Genomic DNA, 21,279 nt, shown 5'->3' on the forward strand with positions numbered 1-21,279 from the left:
TAATAACACCAGCAAGCGAAACACATCCGAGCTCCCCGTCACACCGCACCGTCGGAACAATGGAATTTAAGAAAGTGTATCTGCTGTTAAAATGACAAACGGCATCACACTTTAATTCACGGTCGATTAAAAACACGTTCATGTGAGAACTGGGGTCTGGAGCACAGCCCAATTGCTGAATACACGAGAAGAGAAAGGAGCGGTTTCAAGGGTGTTTAATGGAAATTGAGCAACACAGGAATTGGGGGGAAATAGAACGGGGTTAATGTTCTGTCCTGTGGCTGCCACGGTGGCAGTGAGCGAGCAAGCGGTCCTGGTGCTTGTCGGGGGAGCTGCTGGGTGGCAGCGGGTGAATAGGTGTTCCTCTTCGGGAACAGGTGACGTCCAGACAGGGACGCTGGAGCTGCTGGGTGGCAGCGGGAGAACAGGTGTTCCTCTTCGGGAACAGGTGACGTCCAGACAGGGACGGCGGTCCTTTGGGGCACAGGAGAGAAACGGGTTAGAGTAAGCCAATACACGGAGGGTGTCTAGCAGTAGAGCTTTCGGCAGAGACGTCGTACCTGGACAGTGGTAATTAATACCACGACAGCTTCTGGTCAGCGTCCAGGTGCAGATATAGTCCCCTCATCAGGGGAGGATAGGGTGCAGCTGGGGAGAGTGGGGTGCTTGCCCGTGTGTGAATCAGGGGGATGGAATACAGCTGGGCGAATGAGGGTGAAGGAAGGGGTGACTGAAGAAAGAGAGGATGATGAGGAGTGCGCAGTGGATAGAGAGGGGGATGAAGAGGAGCGTGTGGAGGACGTGAGGGGAAAAGGAGGGGGAGTGAAGCATTTTAGGCAGTATCGGAGGCATTTCCGATACTGGTATCGGTATCGGAACAACTCTAGTCTGTGTACACACTACAGTCTTGTTTCGTTCCCAAGCACAATTGAGGAGAGCAACACTCCGGTACAGCAGGTGGCATATGCACCTATAGTTGGTTTGCTATAGCTGGGGTTTAAACCCTTCTTGCTCTCGGATAAAGCATTTCGCGATGCCCTGATGTCTGTCTGTGTCTGTGTTTGTCTCTCTCTTTCTCTCTCTCTCTCTCTCTCTCTCTCTCACAGACACACGCAGCCTGGCCAATTTGTGTGTGCGTGTCTGTGTGTTTTCATGTGTGTGTGTGTGTGAGAGAGAGAGAGAGAGAGAGAGAGACATAAGCGCTCGGCTAAATTGCAACACAGCTTCCCTCGTTGGAGCAGGTTTTACACTATAATCCCAAACGGACCTAAATAATATTTTTAAATTGAAGTATGAATACAACTCTATTCTGGGCAAGCAGGTTAGCACCAACAGAACCACTTGTTACAGCAAGCCTCCTCCGTGTTTGGTACAGTTTGTTTGCACACCTGCGATCACTCTGTCGTCGGCCACGTTACTGTGGGTAGTGATTAAACAACGGAGGGATCACTGGTTGGTTTTTGGCCGATTATGCTGTCCACTGCATCAAACCACGGAAATGCCTGATTTGTGCACTGCATTCCGTACTTTAAGATATTGAAGCCTCATCTTCTTCACCTTTAGCTCAACATTGTTGACTGTACCCATGCACACTTTCTGTCTATGACAGTCCTTGAAAAGCGTATCTGTCACATTGTGTGGCCTTGTTATCTCCAAAGATTAGAGGACAATTGATGGTCTTGTTTCTTCTTCTTAATGATTATTGCAAATGGCAGAAGAGAGAATTTTTTTTAAACTGAAAACGTACACCTGAAAGGGTTATGGACCCCTCCAACACCCCCTCGCCCCTCCTCTTTTTGTCTCTTCTTTCACCACCCTCTTCTCCTCTGCCCCATCCTCTTCTCCTCCACCCTCCTCCAGGATAAAGAACCTCCACGCCCAGATCATAGAGAAGGATGCCATGATCAAGGTGCTCCACCAGCGCTCGAGGAAGGACCCCAACAAGTTGGACACTCCGGCCACCATGCGGCCCTCCAAGTCCCTGATGTCCATCGTCAACACGGGCGGAGGCTCCGGCCTGCTGTCCCACAGTCTGGGTCTCAGCAGCTCACCCATCACAGAGGAACGCAAGGACACCAGCTGGAAGGGCAGCCTGGGTAAGAGTCCAGCCACAGCCGACCTCAGCAGTATCCATACACTGCATGATCCATCTGTACCTAGAGGTCACCTATTAGCGTACCAGTGTCAACACACTTCTTTCTTTCTTTTTTTGCATTTATTGCTTTTTACTACCGGGCAGTCCGGTAGAGAGAGAGAGAGAGAGAGAGAAAGAACGAACCCGGGTCGGCTGCTTCAGATTCAGATTCAGATTCAGATTCCTTTATTGAGCCATTTGTGTAAAAACACATTGGTAATTGTTGCAGCAATACAGTGTATGCATTTTCTTTTCTTTTTTCACAGTAAACAACACCACACAGACACATAACAAGAAACGAAACAGTGCAGTGGAGGATTAGTCAATAAAATACATATATATGTATTAGTATTAATATTAATATAATAATAGTATTGTATTAGTGCAGTGCAGTCAGTGTCATTGTGCCAGTGTCACTTGGGGGCAGAGGGGGGGGGGGGGGGGGGGGAGGACCTGAGGCATTGATCAGCCTGGCGGCTGAGGGGAAGAAGCTCAGTCTGTGACGAGCTTTCACAGCCTTTGGGATCCTCAGCCTTCTCCCAGAGGGGAGCAGGGTGAAGAGGCTGTGACCGGGGTGGGATGGGTCGGCCATGATCTTCCTCGCCCTCTTCAGCGCCCTGGAGTCGTGCAGGGACCTGAGGGAGGGCAGGGGACAGCCGATCACCCTCTCCGCGGAGCGAATCACCCGCTGCAGCTTGGCGAGATCTTTTGCCGCTGCAGCGGGGAACCAGGAGATGATGGAGTGGGTAAGGATGGACTCAATGATGGCCGTGTAGAATTGGGCCATCATGGTCCTCGGCAGTTTATATTTGTTTAACTGCCGGAGGAAGAACATCCTCCCCTGGGCCTTCTTGAGCAGGCCCGTGATGTTGAGCTCCCACTTCAAATCCCGGGAGATGGTCATGCCGAGGAGGCCACCTGAGTGCCTCCCAGTATGATGGGAGGGGGCAGGGCTGCTTTCTTTCGCGACGCAGCGCGTTACATGGTTCGCCACTTGGGCGCCCCATATATAGCTATATTTACCACTATATATACCATGTATACTATTATTATTATTGATAGAATATACCTCCATTCTACTGTTATTACTATGTTCTACTCTATTATTATTACTACTTCCATTATTATCTTTTTCCCTGCCTGTAACTCCCCTCCCCATGCTGCTATGACACCTGGATTTCCTCAAGGGGATTTTTAATAAAGGAACACTTAGCTGACACTTAGCTGACATTTAGCTGACGCTTTTGTCCAAAGCGACTTACAAGTTCTGTACAACAAGTCAACAGGAAGGGTACAGCTCTGGCAGCCTGGGGTAAGTGACATTGATCGTCAAACAGCGTGGAACTTGAGTGCTACAGACTTGAGTGCATAGTAGTATAGACATAATAACCTAGTGTTAGATAACAGTGTTTCTAGCCTTCAATCATTTCTCTCACTCGTCACCTGCTGTTCCGTGACTGGCCTCCGCGTTGTGTCATTTTACTTGGATATCTCATTAGCTGTCTCACACTGTATCAACCCCTGTTAGTACATCCATAGTCAGAAGAAACGACACTGCAACGTGATCTCTTTCCTTAGATCCTCATGTTTATTTTCATAAACATAGCTTCGTACGAGATGTAACCCATTCTGTAATGTCCTTGAACAGTCCTTGAAGGAAAACTAAATTCATTATTCTCCACCGTCTCTTCTCTCATTAGTCCAATGGTTTCAGTCATCCATCTAGCGATGATGTGGCACTCCATTCCTGCCCCCCCCCCGCGCGAGGGGAGGAGGGATCCTCTCAAAGTCTCTGTGGTGTCTGCTCGCCTGTGCGTCGTGTCTCAATCTAACTTACCCCGGAAGGAACTCATGGCTCATAACGTTCTCCCCATAGCAACGGGCCCGCCCCCTCTTCTCGTTACTACGTCACACGCTACCATGGCAACGGCTCTTCACCTTTAACACTAAACGTCCATTTCTATCTATGTCAAACTCTCCCCGTAGCTCTGACCAAACCTGCCTCCACCAGTGCTTATCAGTGTTTATGTTAACAAGCTGCCGACGACCTCGGAGCCATGGGCTCTGCTATTAGTCTGCTGCTAACACACACTCTCTCTCTGTTGTTCTCCTCCTCTGAGATGGCTATGAGTAGATGCTGTCATCCACCAGATATTTACATTATAATGCAGATATTTACATTATATACTAGGGGTGCACCGATGTATCGGTCGGGTATCGGTATCGGCCGATAAGTTCCTTGTTGACTGCAATCGGCCTATCGGCCAATAAGCTCGAATGTGCCGATGGCAGTAGCCGATAAATATCCATCAATTTGTGTCGCGTCGAAAGGCAAAACAAATTTCAGTCGCGTCGCGACCTGCACAACGCCGCCCCAGGCCCACACACACACAAGCTACTGCATCAAAGTTACTACTTATGATTAACAAATGCATTCGTTTTGTGGCATTAACGTTATATAGTTAGTGTTACACGTTCAATAACATCAGCATATTATTTACCCGAACGTAGCAAGCATTCATACTAGCTCAGTTCCTTCCGTTGCTCATAGAGCCCTGAGTTTTACCCATTCTGCAATCTGTTAATAAAGTTTTCAATCAGACACTTGTATAGAAAGGCTTTGTTTTATTATAACATTCGTTGCAGTAAAATCATTATGCCTCATTTAGTCATCCTGCGGAGCTAAAAGCTAAACGTCGGCCGCGCTTTGTTGTTGTTGTAGAAAACCTCTCGTCAAAATCAATGGCGGACAAAAGCGGAAGTAAAAAATGTATACGCGCTTGCCGATTGGTGGTAACAGCAGAGGCGGGTGCAAGCGGTGTGTGACGTAATTGGCAGAATCGACTGTCAATCAAATTTTCATTGGTTGAGAGCTCTGGTTGAGACAATAGTATCCAGCTGCAGCCCGGTAGACCATACTGGGAGAACTAGTATCTAGCTGCAGCCCGGCAGACCATACTGGGAGAGAGATAGTGCTATTTCTTGATGTTTCCTTTTTTTAAGTAAGTAAAGAGGCCTATGTTCATATCGGTGAGCACAATTTGTAACACAAATATACAATAATTTCATAAAAAAAAAAAAGACAAAAAATATATTAAAAAAATATATATATATAAAAAAAGATTTTGCCACAAATATCGGTATCGGCCGATTGTGTTAGTTGAACAATCGGTATCGGTATCGGTGGCAAATTTTCATATCGGTGCATCCCTATTATATACACATTGAGAAACAAGGATTCCTTCACTAGTAGGTTGTAATATAGGCACGGTAGATTCCTTAGTAGCAGAGTGCATAATAGTGGAAAAACTGTACGAAGGTTAGTCGTTTTTATATATATATAATTATTACAGAACTGTAGGGAAAGAGGGCGGCTACGTGGTGCAGTGGGCAAGGCGCTCACCACGAATACTGGAGGCTGGGCTCAAACAGATCATCTCCCTGTTCGAGCCCAGCGCTCCACATTGTTTTCAGGTCGTCCGCACTAATACACATTGGCAGTATTAGGGGGAGGGAAAACTGATGGGTGGGGATCGGGCGTTGTGGACAGCGACTCCTACAGGTTGGTTGGTGCGCCTGCGCAGTAGAATCAGGAAGCGACGGGGGCGGGGCCCCTCCAAAGCGCAGACCCCTGACGCTGAAAGATCGAGCTGCGCAGGTGAAAAAATGCGACTGCTGTTACCTCGAGTATCGGAGGGGACTCGTGCTATGTATGACTTAGTCCACATTGCAGCCGGCTTGTGGGAGGCAAGAAACAGCGTTCAAAGACAGGGGAGGGTTGAATTGGACGATACGAAAATTGGGATGGGAGAAAAATTGAAAATGGGAGAAAAAGTGGATAAAAAAAAACTGTGGGGAAAGGGCTGAAGTGGATCCAAGCTGATTTAATTCGGTCAGGTATTCTAACCGTTTTCTTTAGTTATTCAGGCATGGGTTCTAACAGCCATTGTTCTCCCTCAGGGGTTCTGCTGGGCCCAGAGTACCGCACTGACTCCCTGCGGACGGAGTCCATTTCCTCTTCTCCCTCCCCGGTCCTGCTCTTCACGCCGATGACCGCCGGCCACTCCAAGACCGGCAGCAGGGACAGCTGCACCCAGACGGACAAGGGCCAGAGAGAGGATGGCAGTAAGCCCAGCACCCCGGGCCTACAGAGCATGACCCTGCCTGCACGTTTCTCCAGCCCCAGTCCTGTCTACATACCAGACCGCCTAGCAGGTGAGAGTTACATCACATTAACACTTTGAATGCCCAGCAGGGGCGCACATTTAGTGCTTGAATGCCCACATCCACTTCAATGTTAGCATTAATATTGCCTAATCTATGTTTTAAATTATGGCTATGTGTCTAATCTGCCCGTCGCATTATCAATTACCTATTTCCAGTCAACATTGTCGAAGCAGATTGTTTTTTTATCGGTTCATTTCCGCTTCATAGCATTTAGAAAACCCCTCCATTGATTGATTCCATGATAATCGCCCCGTACTGTAATATTCTAGAACGTTGTCATTTGTCGGCCTATTTATGGATCGTTTTCAAATAAACACTAGATTATCGATAGTATATGTGTACGTGTGCACGCTAGTGCCGCACGCTGAAAATCGATTCTCTCAGTTCCTGATCGCTCTTAGAGTCAAACAGCCATATCACACAAAAAAGATAACGCTTATAACGTGAAAACGGGTCTGATTATCCTAAGACTGGTAACATAGATTCCTTACCTGAGATCAGATGGTATCCAAATGGATTATTCCAATTCCTGATTGCCATTCGAAAAAATCTATCCTTTTATTGATCCCACGCGTATACTGTAAAAACACATAATCCCTGCTGCTCTGAGGGTCCAGCATGAAGCTGATCGACTCCGGTCACATGCGTGAGAAGTAAAATGTGGAGTCCGGGTTTTTTTTTCTCATTCATTTTCATTGAGTCCAATCCAAAAGGGTGAATTACCATCTGGGAGACGATAGGGGGCGCTTTTTTCCACATCTGAGCGCCTGGGGTGGCTGATTTTCCAACGGTAGACTCGGTTGATGAAATATGAATTCAGATCGCTAATATAAAAAGAAACGAGAAAAAACGAATATTGTGATGAATGTGACACATATAGTGATGAATGTGTGATATAACGTGAACTCCCAATTGTGTCTTTGTGCCGATCTTGCACAGCTACAAAGATTTGACCGAAGGAGTTTATTTTTGCCGTCTCTCAAATAAAAGTTGTAGAGCACCGGGAAACTTTGAACAGCTGTTATCAACTTCTCTGCCATTTCAGACAGATTTATAAGACGTATTCTAGCCATTTTGGTCACGGCAAACATTTAGTCATGCAACTGTTAGTCATGTTGGTAGAGAAACCAGGAAGCACAGCAATTTTATTCGCCGTTGATGGGCGATGACTGCAAAAAAATCAGTAGGGGCCAATCAAGACGATAAACTAGTCGACCATCATAATATCTATTGAAACTTAAAGTTGTGTGTGTTTCTATTGTGTGACTGTATTGCCTCCTCTCTCTCTCGGCCATCTGTACAGATGTACCAGTGTTCCACAGCAGCACCCTCGAGAGGCGGCCTCCGGTCCAGTCCCACCCCCAGTCACAGGCCACGCCCACCCAGCAGGAAGTGGACAACGACGTGGTGGAGATACTCATCTGATGACCTCACCCTGGAATTCAGCTCAGCCCTCTGAGAAAGGTCACAGGTCAAGCAAAACGTCACAGGACGGGAGGACAATGAGTGGGGACACACACCGTTACAGTATACGCACCGCACGCGCTAACGGACACAAACGTTTGAAATTATGCCCCCCAGCAAGGTCACGCTCAAGAGCTGAAGGTCGGGCAAGTGTGGGTCATCAGCATGGACATGCATACATATAACAGTTATACTCTATGTATGTACATACATATATGAATACTCATGCACATACACATACATGTACACCTACATATAATATATATATATATATGCCACAGGGGCTGTCAAGTCAGCACATACAGACTTAAGAAAGCTTTTTAGTTGCTTGTACCTCCCCGTTTTATGCAAGATCAGCGTATATTTACTCATAAGAATGTACAGAGAGAGGAGTTATAGGGGGGGGTCAGGGTTTCTTTGGATGAATACGAATTCATTGCAAAAAAAATATAATTCATCGCTAAAATGAACGGTAAATCAATTGTTAGTAGCAGCTTCGGATGCTAGCGGTGAGACACAGTGCAGACGGACAGCGCAGCTCTGTCGATGAATCGTCATTCGACGTTGACGACTCCTGTCATCAATGAGTACTTATGCAACCCTTACAGAAGTAAACCGTTATTGTATTTTTCTATTTTGCCTCAATCACAATTAATCATACAGCCTATTGTGCGGTTAACACGTAAAGAAAATGCTAACTGTTTGACAGCCCTTCTCCACCCAAGGAACGATCGATGTTGCTGTCCGTGGTGCTGATGTCTTTCTAGGCAGTACACACGCTTAAACCACACTCCCAATAGACCAGAGCCATTGGAGGGCAGTGTGTGGATGACACACACACACACACATGTACTTAAACATACTTTAAATCTAGGTGAAGGATTCCTTTTTTTTTCTTATTCAACATTTGGTGTTTTTGACTCACTGTGGGGGGAGGGAGGGGGGGTGACTGAGGCTTTGTTAAAATGCACTACTTTTTCTAGGTTTAAAAAAAAATTGTAAGACGTATACATGAGTGTGTGAACTGGGAGGTGTGGTGTCACTGTTGGCATTGTGTTCGGACCGCCAGCAACCACGAATACTACTGTTTGTAAGCTGGTATCTGCCAACCCGAGCGCTCGCCTCAGCTCTGTGACACCGCATCAGTAGGCGGGACATACAACAAATGGGGCAGGGGATTGGCTGGCTGACAATCTGTTGTTACGCCGCTTTTCCTCCCAGTTTCCCCCCTCCGTCAGTCAGACACCCAGTGTCAACCGTCGCAGTTTCCCTTTGATTCTTCGGTAGGTTTCGTTCACGTGAGAAGAAGGTCTGCATACACACACACAGCTGAGGAATATGTACACAATGCAACGCAATGAGAGTTGTTGAAGTGTTGCTGTTGTTGTTTTTATATCAATCAGTTTGTGGATTCTGTTAGTTTGATCAGTCTAATGTTGTGGCAGGCCGCGACCAGTTACTCTAGAGGTACAGGAAACACTGCGTTGTCAGGAGTGATCTGACCTGCCTGGTGATGTTCAGCTCTTGTAGAGAATGAACGGACATCCAGGCCGGGACTAGTGGCTGGAGTTGCTTGCGGTGTGAACACATGACTGGGAGTAAGAAACTCTCTTGTACACAGTGTTGCCGGAGGCTTAGTTAGTTAACTAACGTTAGCCTCCTCGGACCAAATGCGTTGGCTACCTTTTGTTGCATTTATTGCACTACTTATTTTTTACAAGTGTGTTTCATTTTTATTTTTATTTTTGTATTACATTACTTCAAAAAGTCTGATGTAGGATTGTATTTATGTTTAGTCAGTAGTTTATTGTTATTTACAATTGTTTAGACGTGGCACTTGGGTAATCTAAAGTGATATTGTAAACTATGAGATATTCTTAACCCTGTAAATACTGTATTTAGAAAGTGTGTATGTATGGCATGTGTATCATGGAACTGAACTGAACTGAGTTGGGCAGGTTGAGCCATTAAATTGTGTTGCATTGCTCAGAGTTGAGAGGTTTAAGAGGTTTATTTTCTTTTTTTAATTCACGAGTAGCCATATTAGCTCCACAACTCTGCCCCCATTGCTAAGTAACTCGTCGACCTTCTAGAATGTCGGGCATCTCGTCACCATGGCTACTTATTTGCAGCTAACATTGCTTACTTCTACACAAGTGGCAGCAACACAGAACCCATGACATATCTTAACCAAACTCATTGTATGAATGACATCCTGGTGGTGTTGGGCTGTTGGTGTTTAAGGGAAGGGATGAGAGTCAGACATTTCTAACATGGTCCTGTTTCTCTGACCCTACTGGATGGGGTCTGCCTCCTAGAGGAGAGCAGTGGTTCTCAAACTGGGGCCCAGGGTCCTTGAAAGATGACAAATAAGATACATGTATCTTTCATTTAATCTACAACTTAACACACTTACCCCAAAACACATATCTACAGTATTTGCATGTCCTTGGGCATCTGATAAGACCCCGTTTTAACGGATGTCGTTTTGAGAATCTATAGGGTATTCCTTCACCAGTGTTTCTGGACTGTACAGCAGTGCTGTAGGTTAGGGTATTCCTTCACCAGTGTTTCTGCACTGTACAGCATTGCTGTAGGTTAGGGTATTCATTCACCAGTGTTTCTGGACTGTACAGCAGTGCTGTAGGTTAGGGTATTCCTTCACCAGTGTTTCTGCACTGTACAGCATTGCTGTAGGTTAGGGTATTCATTCACCAGTGTTTCTGCACTGTGCAGCAGTGCTGTAGGTTTGGGTATTCATTCACCAGTGTTTCTGCACTGTACAGCAGTGCTGTAGGTTAGGGTATTCCTTCACCAGTGTTTCTGCACTGTACAGCAGTGCTGTAGGTTAGGGTATTCCTTCACCAGTGTTTCTGCACTGTACAGCAGTGCTGTAGGTTAGGGTATTCATTCACCAGTGTGCCTTTTCTGCAGTTGAGGTCTCTCCACTTCCTGCTTCCTGTGTCCTTAATTCCACTGTCCCAGTGTTTGAAAGAACTTCCAATTTTGAAATGAAATCCTGCCTCAAGTACAATCAGCTTAAAGGTTTATGCAACAGTTTGTCTGATCTATACCCAAGATTTGTTGTTATTGTCATTTTTGTTGTTGATGTTTTTATCAGGCTAGAGGATGTTATATGACATGATACTATGCATTGAGGAGTGCTAGGGATTGACTGTGAATGTCTTTTAGTTTCACATTGTAGGGGTAGCCTCCTAACACCACAGATATATTGCTTCTGACCAAAGGTTAACAGAATGGTTCAGTATTTAATCTTACAGAGAAAAATTAATCTTAACTTATAACCATTAACTTTTCCCCGTTCAGTGACTGTGGCACTGGAGTTCCACAAATGGCACAAAAGATTATGCGAGGGGACCCCAAATTGTCCAAATGAATAGGGGGACTCCAAATTGTCTGGCGTAATAGGGGGGGGGGGGGGGGGCAAAAAGTCTGGATTGCTGGGTATTTCCTTTGTGTTTCCTCAGAATTCCTGGTGGTGTCACTGTTGGACGTATCTACATACTCCACCACACACAGAGACATTTTCTATAGATATCCAATGAAAGCCAAAAAAAAATATGTGGGACCAAAGATTCTCAGGCTGATCAGTCACTCTGTGACTGATAGACCATTTTTTTCTGTCCTCGTTTCACAAATTTATTAGAAAGTATTTCCCTAATCGGCACTAAAGATCAATCACTGTTTTGTGTCTCGTTTGAATATGTTTTTCATGCAGGAAGTATTCCTGATGAAAGGTCATATCCTGTTTGAGGTCATTCTAGGGTTATGTCATTTTATGTAACGTTTTATGCAAACAAAAGACATGAATATCCTTGTGTATATAAATAACCACACAATATTCCAAATATTACCATGGAAACTGTCTCAACAGGAACACAGACTGCAAAAGGCAACAATAAACAGCATACAGTAGGTATATTACTACATGACTCAGTAACAGGATGTGATGTTTATGTGATCCAATAACTGAATACTTGAATATCTCAAATAAAGACAACGTGAGTATGCATGTAATGCACTCATTGACCCTTTCAGGTGTTACTTGTGTGGGTGGGGGCGGGGGTTCTCTGAATTCTATGGAATTCCAATGAATTTGGAATTTCAATGACCAATGGCTGTTGTTCACATCATAGTTTTTTTCAGTTCTCAAAATTCTACGTCACATATGTGAGATCTGGTGCACCTGAAAGGATTAACAGAGTATAACCTCCCCTGGTCAATGATGCTTTTAAAAATCAAAGCGGGACTTTTGCTGGTTACTGTGTATTTTGAATTGTCCTATTTCACTCTGACGTTTTATTATGTAAACCAGTATTACTGTCATGCGAGAGGAATACCTCTTGGTCTCATTGGAAACAACAATTGCTGTGTTTAGCTTTGGAAATTGCCAAATTAACCCTTTCACTGCCACACGACAACTCATGGTTAACCATTTCACTACCACACTACTGAAGGTTAACCCTTTCACTACCACACTACAGATGGTTAACCCTCTGTACCAGTGTGGTAGTGAAAGGGTTAACCTTCTGTAGTGTGGTAGTGAAAGGGTTAAGGAAAGTTTATTTATTTCAGTTGTAGCAATTGTGAAATCAAATGATAAATGTCACATGTAAGCAATGTCATTAGATCCCCATTCATTTTGACTAGCTAACTCCCCTCCATGGGATGTAATGCTTACATACCAACTGAAGAGTGAAATAGGGCTAATCGGTCTGTCCAAGTGTTTTTTTGTTTGTAACTGAATATGAAAGCACAATGCCATTGTTCAGTGATAATATGTATGTGAACACGTTTGTATCCACAAGCACATTCACAAGTGTTCTTATCTTGGTAATGAAACATTTCCAGCTCACGTATTATGCTCTACTAGTGTGCAAAGTTATGAACTATATGAAGGCTCATTCTCACTAGCCCGCTTTTACTCCTGGATTCAGATGGAATTCGCAGGTATCCACACCCACAGAACTCATCAGAGCTCGGCCTCTGGAGCTCTCAAGAGGTTGGGTTGTCGACTATGTTTGTACCTTCTAGAATCATAACACCGGGGCCAATGCTCTCTAGAATCTATAGGCCAATATCAGAATTGTCACAGTGCATGCTCAGGAATCCCAACCTGAGCATGACATAAGATCAAAATGGCCGCCCTTGTGTGAATATGGTCAATGGGATGGATTTTCCTTAATCCTAACATTGTCATTGAAATTACAACAGCATGTGTCCCCTTGCAGCAACTTTCCTCAAGAGTTCTGCCCAAATCAGACGCTTCTGGATCACATTCCAGTTGAAACGGTCTGGTATGTTTCTTTTTAGGCGGGTGGATCGATGCCGGTTCCATCCATCAAGTGTGAATGAGCCTTTAGACAATAGACCTTGTGGGTATTGGTCATGCTTCAGGTGGGATTCATATATTTCACATTTACATATTAAGTGTTTATTTGATCATTTTTTTATGATAACTACCGGTATATAGCAACTTATACTGCCAGAGTTTCTGATGTTAAGCGTTTGCGGTCGTGCCCAGTTCGATTTTATATGGAGAAAATAATTTTTAAACAATAACGGAAAACATTTCTAAAATAAATTGTCCTTGTCGAGGACACGGAGCATAACATGCTAAGTATACCCCTTGACAGGCGAGAATATTTCAGTGTCCCTATTATCAAAATCATCATTTCGTTTTTCAGAGGGAAAATCTTCTCTTCTCTCCACTACAGGTATTATCCTATAGGTAAAAACGTGTGCTTTATGGGTTGTCCTGTGTCCATATTCCAAATTACAACTCAATGCTTTATTAGCATGGATACAAAGTAGCCACAGGGTGACACTAGAGGCTCGTATGTGTATGATTTGTTTTCCACTGTAGCTACTGTACATCCCACCTGAGAGCCGGCTGTGACACCCCCTGGTCTTGCTGCCTACTTCAGCCTGTATCACAAAGACCACATTCCATATTATTTACACGTTGTAACGCTGCAGTCGTTTGGTGATTCATTGACATTCAACAAGGGGGACCGGCAGGTGGGTGCATTGTCATTTACACTTGCTTTCCCTTTCAAATCTATAGTCAAGGTAGATATACATTTCGTAACATAAATGTAATAATGTGTTTGTTGACGTACTGTATGTATTGTTGCCAATGGGGTCTGTGTGTGTGTGGGGGGGGGGGGGGGGGGGACTACAAAGTTCACTGTTGACATTGGACAGTGTTGAAAAGCCAATGGATGAAGTGTCAACTTAAAATTATAGTGTTACTCCTTTTCTTTCTTTCTTTTTTAACAAATTACAAAATATTTCCCCCTATATTTCAGGGAAGAGATCAGGAGAAAGAATAACTTGGATTGTCATCAAATTGACCACTAACTATATGTGTGCCACTTCAGTCAACCGGTTATTAAAAAAAAATAAAAATCCTGTGTAAATCCAGCCTTTTAGTCACTTTCACCATATCATCCACACACTTTAACCTCGACAGAGAGACGGTCATAATGCCCTTTGTGTGGTAACAATCTGTAAATGAAGAGAGAAAAAAAGATTGTCTAAATTTGAATTCATGTTCCTTTCTGTTCAGGTGTTTTCCTGTGCCCTCCACGAAGTCTGTACAAATAGATGCCGTTTGCCGTTGTTGTTATTGTTCCATCACAATTTCACGTTTAATCCGTTCAATTAGATTTTTAATTTGTTTGCAAGGTTCATCTCAAGACCGTTCTCGTAATGTTGTTTTATGTTTTTATTTAGGTTGTTTACTATATACACACCTGACAATTTCCCAAATAACCGGTCTCAAAAATGTTTGTTTCATAAAGCGAGTTGACTTGGTTTTTAGTATTCATTTTATTATTTTGTTAAATAAAAGAACAGATGAAACATTGAACATTGTGATGTCATTCTCTGCTACATGGTGAACCCAGAATGTCGTGTGATTGTGGCCAGGGTCCCCCCTCCCCCCCCTGCCATAGCTGGTGGCTCACTTAGGACACTCAGCAATATAAACATAAAGTTTATGACAGAAACCAGTGAGTCTAGTGTATATTGTGTGTGTGTGTGTGTGTGTGTGTGTGTGTGTGTGTGTGTGTGTGTAGGCAGGCAGAGAGTGAGACAAGCACCACCACTTACATGAAGATTTACACACATTGATATTGATCCTCACAACTGTTACTTCCCTCAGACAAACAAGGGTAGCAACAGTTGTGATTGGAAGATCAAGAAAAGACGGTGGGGTTTGAGATAGGTCAATTGACCAAGGACTCCCAATTGATTGATTAGTCCCACCCCCCCCCCCCCCCATCTGTGAAGATATTGTTACATATAATTTAATCCAGAATTCCATAATTGTCTATACTGTGTAGCTAACACAGGAGAGTGAAGATAGGTAATTCTTATACATTCTCTCTCGCTGTTCTACATGTGAAGAAAATATTTGTGAAATTAAACTATTCCCCATTTCGCGAACCAATGCTGTACGTTGGTGTAGAATGGATGTTTTTCTTTACCAGATGCTCTACAGTCTTTAGTATCAGCAATGTACAGCATATGCATTTACTTTGAGAGCTGATATTTTTTTTTGTTTACCCTTTCACTACCACACTACAGATGGCGTCTGTAGTGTGGTAGTGAAAGGGTTAACCTTCTGTAGTGTGGTGGGGAAAGGGTTAACCTGTAGTGGTAGTGAAAGGGTTAACCTTATGTAGTGTGGTAGTGCAAGGGTTAAGTAGGAGGCAAACTCATAAGCAGACAGGAGAGGGCGATGTTTGCCAAATCAAAGCAAGAACAACTACCAGTCACTTGGTCTAACCTCCGGCTCCCAGGCAGGGTGTTTCTCCAGTCATGTGCCCGAAGACCCCCAGCAGCTCTTGTTCCAGGGGGGTCCCCAGAAGAATAGAGCCAATCATATCCAACCACAAAAATATTAGGGCTGGCTAATATATTTATCAGGGCCCAGAGGAACAGAGGGCCAGTTAACTGGAGGGGGAAATGGGCTGCACACTGCAAACAATCTCCATCTCAACAAGTCATTCATCTTGTATGGTACCGAAAGTCACATTTTCTTGAAAGGGGGTAATGGGGTAATCTGCCAATGGGGGTGAGGTTGTTTAACTTATTCCAATACAAAGTAGCCTATTTCAAGGATTGTCTCTCAAGTTATCTTGAAACGGAAGGATATTGTCAGTTGAATAAAATACTTTTTTAAGATGGGGATTTTTTTGCCTTGTGGAGAACTAGGAAGTTGTCCTGAAAACTACAAGAATCTAGTTCGTTGGTTGACTTTTTTTTATTACCTTGGATGCTATTTTGTCACAGGAAAGATTTGCCTCTAGGATGGAACCTAGGTATGTAATTTCATCTTTCCTTGTGACAATATTGTCACCCACTGTAACTGAGAAGCCGTCGGTCTTGCTGAGTTTGTTATTTGAACCGAAGAGAATGGACTCTGTTTTACCCAGGTGTAATGATAGTTTGTTATCAGCGAGCCAGGTGCAGATTCTGCCTAGTTCAGAGCTGAGGGTTTTTTCAACCTGTAACTTGTTCTCGTCAGAGACCAGCAGGGCTGAGTCGTCCGCGAACAGGAACAAGTTGCAGTCACAAGCTGACGACATGTGAAAAATGAACATGGCAACCTTGTGTACGTGTATTTCTGTATCTGTGTGTGTGTGTGTGCTTTCCTCACGGTCAAGCTTCCCACAAAGTTTGGCCAAGTTACCTGAATCCATTTAGAAGTTATGCACCTTTTTGCGATAGGCCACTCCCATTGCCACTACACAGTTGTGAAGTTACACGTGAACGAGATTTCGTGCCGCGTTTTCAGCTTTTCTCTTCTTGGCTCTATTATATGCCTTAAATATATTTCTTTGATGAAATGTCCTTTAACACATTGATTGCCAGTCAGCAGGGGGCACTGTGGGCCGTCAGTGCCAGCATTCTATTCAATGGGGAGAATGCAGTGTTTGCAGTGCTAAAAACTATATTAAATATTATAGCTATGGATCTAATAACGTTTGCGATTGTCAGTGAGTTTCTTCCAGTCAACATGCAAAAAACAGATAATTATTTCATCTGTACATTTCCGTTTTATACCGTGGTGAATATGAGTATAGTTTGAGTGATTCTGAGTAATCCCAGGAAAAGACGCGAAAACTGCGTTTTATTGGAATTCACTAAACACGTTGCCATTCCTCGCTTGGATCAACAATCAATCTGAAATCAATGCTAGATTATCGGTATTATCTTTCATCATGCACGCATGAAAGGGGGCTTGGAGCGGGGCGCCCATCCGTGCCGTGATGTGACCAACGGGACACAACACACACACGTACTACACAGACACAGCGATCGGGGGGGGGGGAAATATCGGATCAATGCAAGATTGGTAATATAGAGTCCTTACCTGGTCTCTGATGTACTGCAAAAAGAATAATCCAATTATCTGATTGCCATTCCAGATATCCACAGCGATCCTGTCTCCGACGTTATCCGGCATTGCACATGAACGGGCGGGCGGGGTCAGTTGTCCAAGCCATCCCTAGTACAAGCGCTTGTTTTGCCAGAGTGTTTAGAACCCGCCCCCACGCCGCAGCTCGGTAGAGAAAAGAAACATCGTTTCAAATGGAGTACAATAGCGGCCGCAATGTGTTAGGTGGCGGTATTGACCGTCTGCGATCTCAGACACATTCAGTACAGCATGCACAAGGTGCCTCAATGGATTATGAATGGCAATAGCGAATAAAAGAAATAACGATCATAACAACGAGTTTACTCGTTGTTGGCGTTATTCGATTGGCGGGCTATAACGAGTTAACTCGTCATTGGCGGGGAATGTGTTAAAAGAACACGCCATCATTATAATCATTTAGTTGACTCTTTTATACAAAGCTACAACTCTTTCAGCAAAGTAACAATGTTCTCGTCAAACAGTGTTGAACTTGGGTGCTACAGTCTTGAGTGCATGATAGTAGTAAAGACATATTAGCATAGTAGGTAGTAATAATAGACAATGAAGATTATTTAGTAGTAAAGTGAATTTTTTTTCATTTCCAATATTGATTGAAGAAGTGTGTTTTTAGTCGACAGAAGATTGGCCGGGTTTCGGCTGTCCTGACTGGCGGGAAGTTCGTTCCACCATTGTGGAGCGAGGACCGAGAATAGCCTGCTTCTCTTTGATGACCCCCCCGGAACTTGGATAGGAGTGGGTATTTTGCTGCAATTTCCACAATGGCCCAAAAATGTCCAATGGCAACACGAGTAATGGTTTGGGGTGTAAAACACCATCCACAGAGTGGATACTACGTTTATTTTACTTTATTTTTTAAAGTGGAGGTTTATTGTTATTTAGGTTATTTGTATGAACTCTGTTATTAGGAGGTGCCTTTGTGGCTTATTTCAGTTATTTCTATAATACCTCTTTATTGAGTGTTGTCCTGTTTTTTTGGACTTGATTTATTTTCTTAAAATACTCATGTTGAGGCTTCTACCTGTCTGCTTAGCAGTTTAGTGGTTATTCGCTCTTGACCCAAACACCCGTAGCCCTCACAATTGGCCATTTTCTCACTCTCATCTTGTTATCGACCAGGAAATGCTCAGTTGTAAGTAGGGTTGGGCACCAAGAACCGGTTCTAATAGGAACCGGTTCCTAACTTCCGGTTCTGGAAGTAACATATTTGCATTTCGATTCTTAATTTCGATTCTTAAAAAAAGAAGAAAAAAATAATAATAATAATTTTACTTTGTTAATACCCTAGTTACAGTACAGCAACCACATTAAACTGTATCAAGTCAACTGAAAATGTGAATAGTATGAAAACAATTAAAGATTTAAAAAAAATATATATATATATCTCCTGCGAAATAAGCTGTGACCTGTTTTGACCTGCACCTCAAAGAATCGGAATCGAGAATCGTTTAGAACAGGAATCGAAATGGAGAATCGGAATCGGAACCGGAATCGTTCAAATCAAAACGATGCCCAACCCTAGTTGTAAGTTGATCAATCTAGTGCAGGGGTTCTCAAACTTTTTTATACCAGGACCCCATTTTATTTTTGGCGACCCCACACTTAATGTATTGCGTAATTTCAACGTGGAATTAAGGAATATCAATAAAAGCACACGTTGTGGAACTTGATCCTGCATATTTATTAGAAAATTGTATTACAGCACTATGTTATCAATACACATTTATAAAACTAGGCATATTTAGCCAAAATATGTTGCCAGAACATTAAAAAAAAAACGCTGATCTAGTGTGATCTATGCATGAAAACAATCAAATTTTTCAGCAGATCTCTTAGTTACAACAAGATTGTATGAGTTCAGCAGTGTTGTTGTGTTAACTTATTTCCAATGTTCACTAATTGGCCAAAATGGAATGCAGCCAAGTTATGTTTCGTTCTGTACAGCGTTCTGCTCACTATTGGACTAGCTTGTTTATACTTATTGTATAAATTGAAAGTATTTTCCACATGCACCTACATCTATCCGGCCACGGCCATTGCCTCCTCAGAGAGTTTTTAAAGCCCCGGGGACCCCCATATGATGGGAAGTGTCCCGCGGCAGGAGGTGATGGGCGCGGGACCGAGCCTAAACCGTCTGTGGTTCCCCTTCCCTCCACCCCTCTCTTCCCCTTTTCTCTATTCACCCTCCCCCCGTTTTTTGCCCAAACTACGTTTTGTTAAAGAAGACCCTCTTTTTAAGAGTGGCATCTTTTTGTTGAAACATTTCACTAATGTGTTTTGTGTATGCATCAAACAAAGTGACGATGAGGGCTCCGCTACCTTTTTCTGATACGTAAAAGTAAGCAGGCAGCAATTCTTGTCTTATGAAATGGAGCCGTGGGACTCGTGTGGACACGTTTTTTAAACAAACGTAGACCCAGAGGCCAGAGGCCACGGATGGCTGTCGTGTTTGGCTTTTCAAGCGATGAAGCGAACATATGCTTTGCGTATGCTTTCACTTATAAATCAACATGCGGCTAAAGACACTACTCCTTTTCACCTCGTATGTTTTTCACTTTACAGGCGCTCTCATCACTAGGGGATCCCCTGTACGCACCAGCGTAATGACGTACGTACGTGGGATTCCGCGCTGTCAGGTTGGACTGACAACATACCCTGCTCGTCGGGGGGGGGGGTTCCCATGCCCGCCAACTCAGAAGAGTGGTGATGGGGGTGGGTCCCTGCCATGACAACGTCACAGGTTTCCAGTTTTTAATTGACCCGAGGGGTATGCCCGTGAATTGGGGCCTGCGTAGTTAAGATCCCAACTCATGCTGTCAAAAGAGGTCTCTGCGGGATAAACTAGCGTCTTCCTCCTTTCGAAGAGATCGGAGGTAACGACGGGTGGTTTCTCCCAGGTTCCTGTGTCAAGGGCCCTTGCGGGGGACCGTTCTCCCTCCTTTTATCCGAATGGGGGGAGAGACGATGGGTTGGGGCTTTTCTTATTGAAATTCCCCCAACACCGTTCTCAGGTTTTACGCTCAGCGGGTGGGCCATCGATGTACTGTTTTTTAGCAGCCAGCCCCTCTAGCCCCTGTGTAGTTCGTGGTCCTCCAGGCACGGATCGAGCCATGCTCTTGCTAAGGAACCTGTCAGCCTGGGTTAAGGGAGCAACCCTCTTTTGAGGAGTGGTTGTTTCCCCGGTATGCCAGTGATCGCACAGCATACCAGACGCCTCCAGTGTTGTCACAAGCAAACGCCTGGGGAGGTCTCGATGCCACGGCCTCATTGTCCTCACCAGGTCTCTTTGGTTGGGTCCTAGCTCCTGGACTCGACAGAGAGCCCTATTGCTCGGGTGTGGAAGCGGTAACGCAAACATATGCTTTGCGTACGTTTTCACTTATAGTGAGCGGGATGCGTGGTGAGGTAGACCCTTTTTTCCCACGGTCTACTCGCCTTGTGCATCTTTTTGGGTGCTGCACCCTTTTGCACCTCGGTGTTCTATCCCTCCTTCCCTCACTAGGACGGTGTGAGGGCCCGGACCCTCCCCAAGTCAAGTCAAGTCAAGAGTTTTATTTGTCACGGCATACAAGTATACAATGAAATGCGGGTGGTCTTGCCCGCAACGATGTGCATTACAGTGGTACAACATATATAGAATCCAATAAAAAACAACATTGTGCAATAAACAGGTAACAGGTAACATGGTGTGACATCTCGGTATCTGTACATAGTTATTTACAGAGCATATAGGACATGCTAGGTAGCTTTAGTAGTGCAATACACTGTTCCTGTTGTTATACTAATTTAAAGTGGCCTTTCCTTTTGGCCATAAGTGTGCGTGTGTGCGGCATGAGCCCCATTGTTCTGATGGTTGTAAAGGGGAACTCAGCGGGTGCATTTATCGGGCCTTCGCGTCCTGTTCCGCTCCTTGTGTCCAATAGCGAGCAGAACGCTGTACAGAACGAAACATAGCGAAGGTTATCCTATAACCCTAGTTATGTGA

At 44.2% G+C, this 21,279-nt stretch overlaps 1 protein-coding gene across 3 annotated transcripts in view; it reads left to right on the plus strand.

The window, feature by feature from the left end:
* The window catches only part of amot (angiomotin), a 121,319-nt gene extending 110,080 nt beyond the window's left edge, over window positions 1-11,239 (plus strand). For all 3 annotated transcript variants that reach the window (XM_084320862.1, XM_084320863.1, XM_084320864.1), the window contains 3 exons: window positions 1,861-2,096; window positions 6,095-6,349; window positions 7,665-11,239. In XM_084320862.1, the coding sequence (XP_084176988.1) occupies window positions 1,861-2,096; window positions 6,095-6,349; window positions 7,665-7,786 (613 nt within the window). In that variant the 3' untranslated portion in view covers window positions 7,787-11,239. The remainder of the gene's footprint in view (window positions 1-1,860; window positions 2,097-6,094; window positions 6,350-7,664) is intronic.
* The last annotated feature ends 10,040 nt before the right edge of the window (window positions 11,240-21,279 follow it).

This window comes from Notolepis coatsorum (genome assembly GCF_963971535.1).
Source record: "Notolepis coatsorum genome assembly, chromosome: 8".
In the NCBI taxonomy this organism is placed as follows: Eukaryota; Metazoa; Chordata; class Actinopteri; order Aulopiformes; family Paralepididae; genus Notolepis; species Notolepis coatsorum.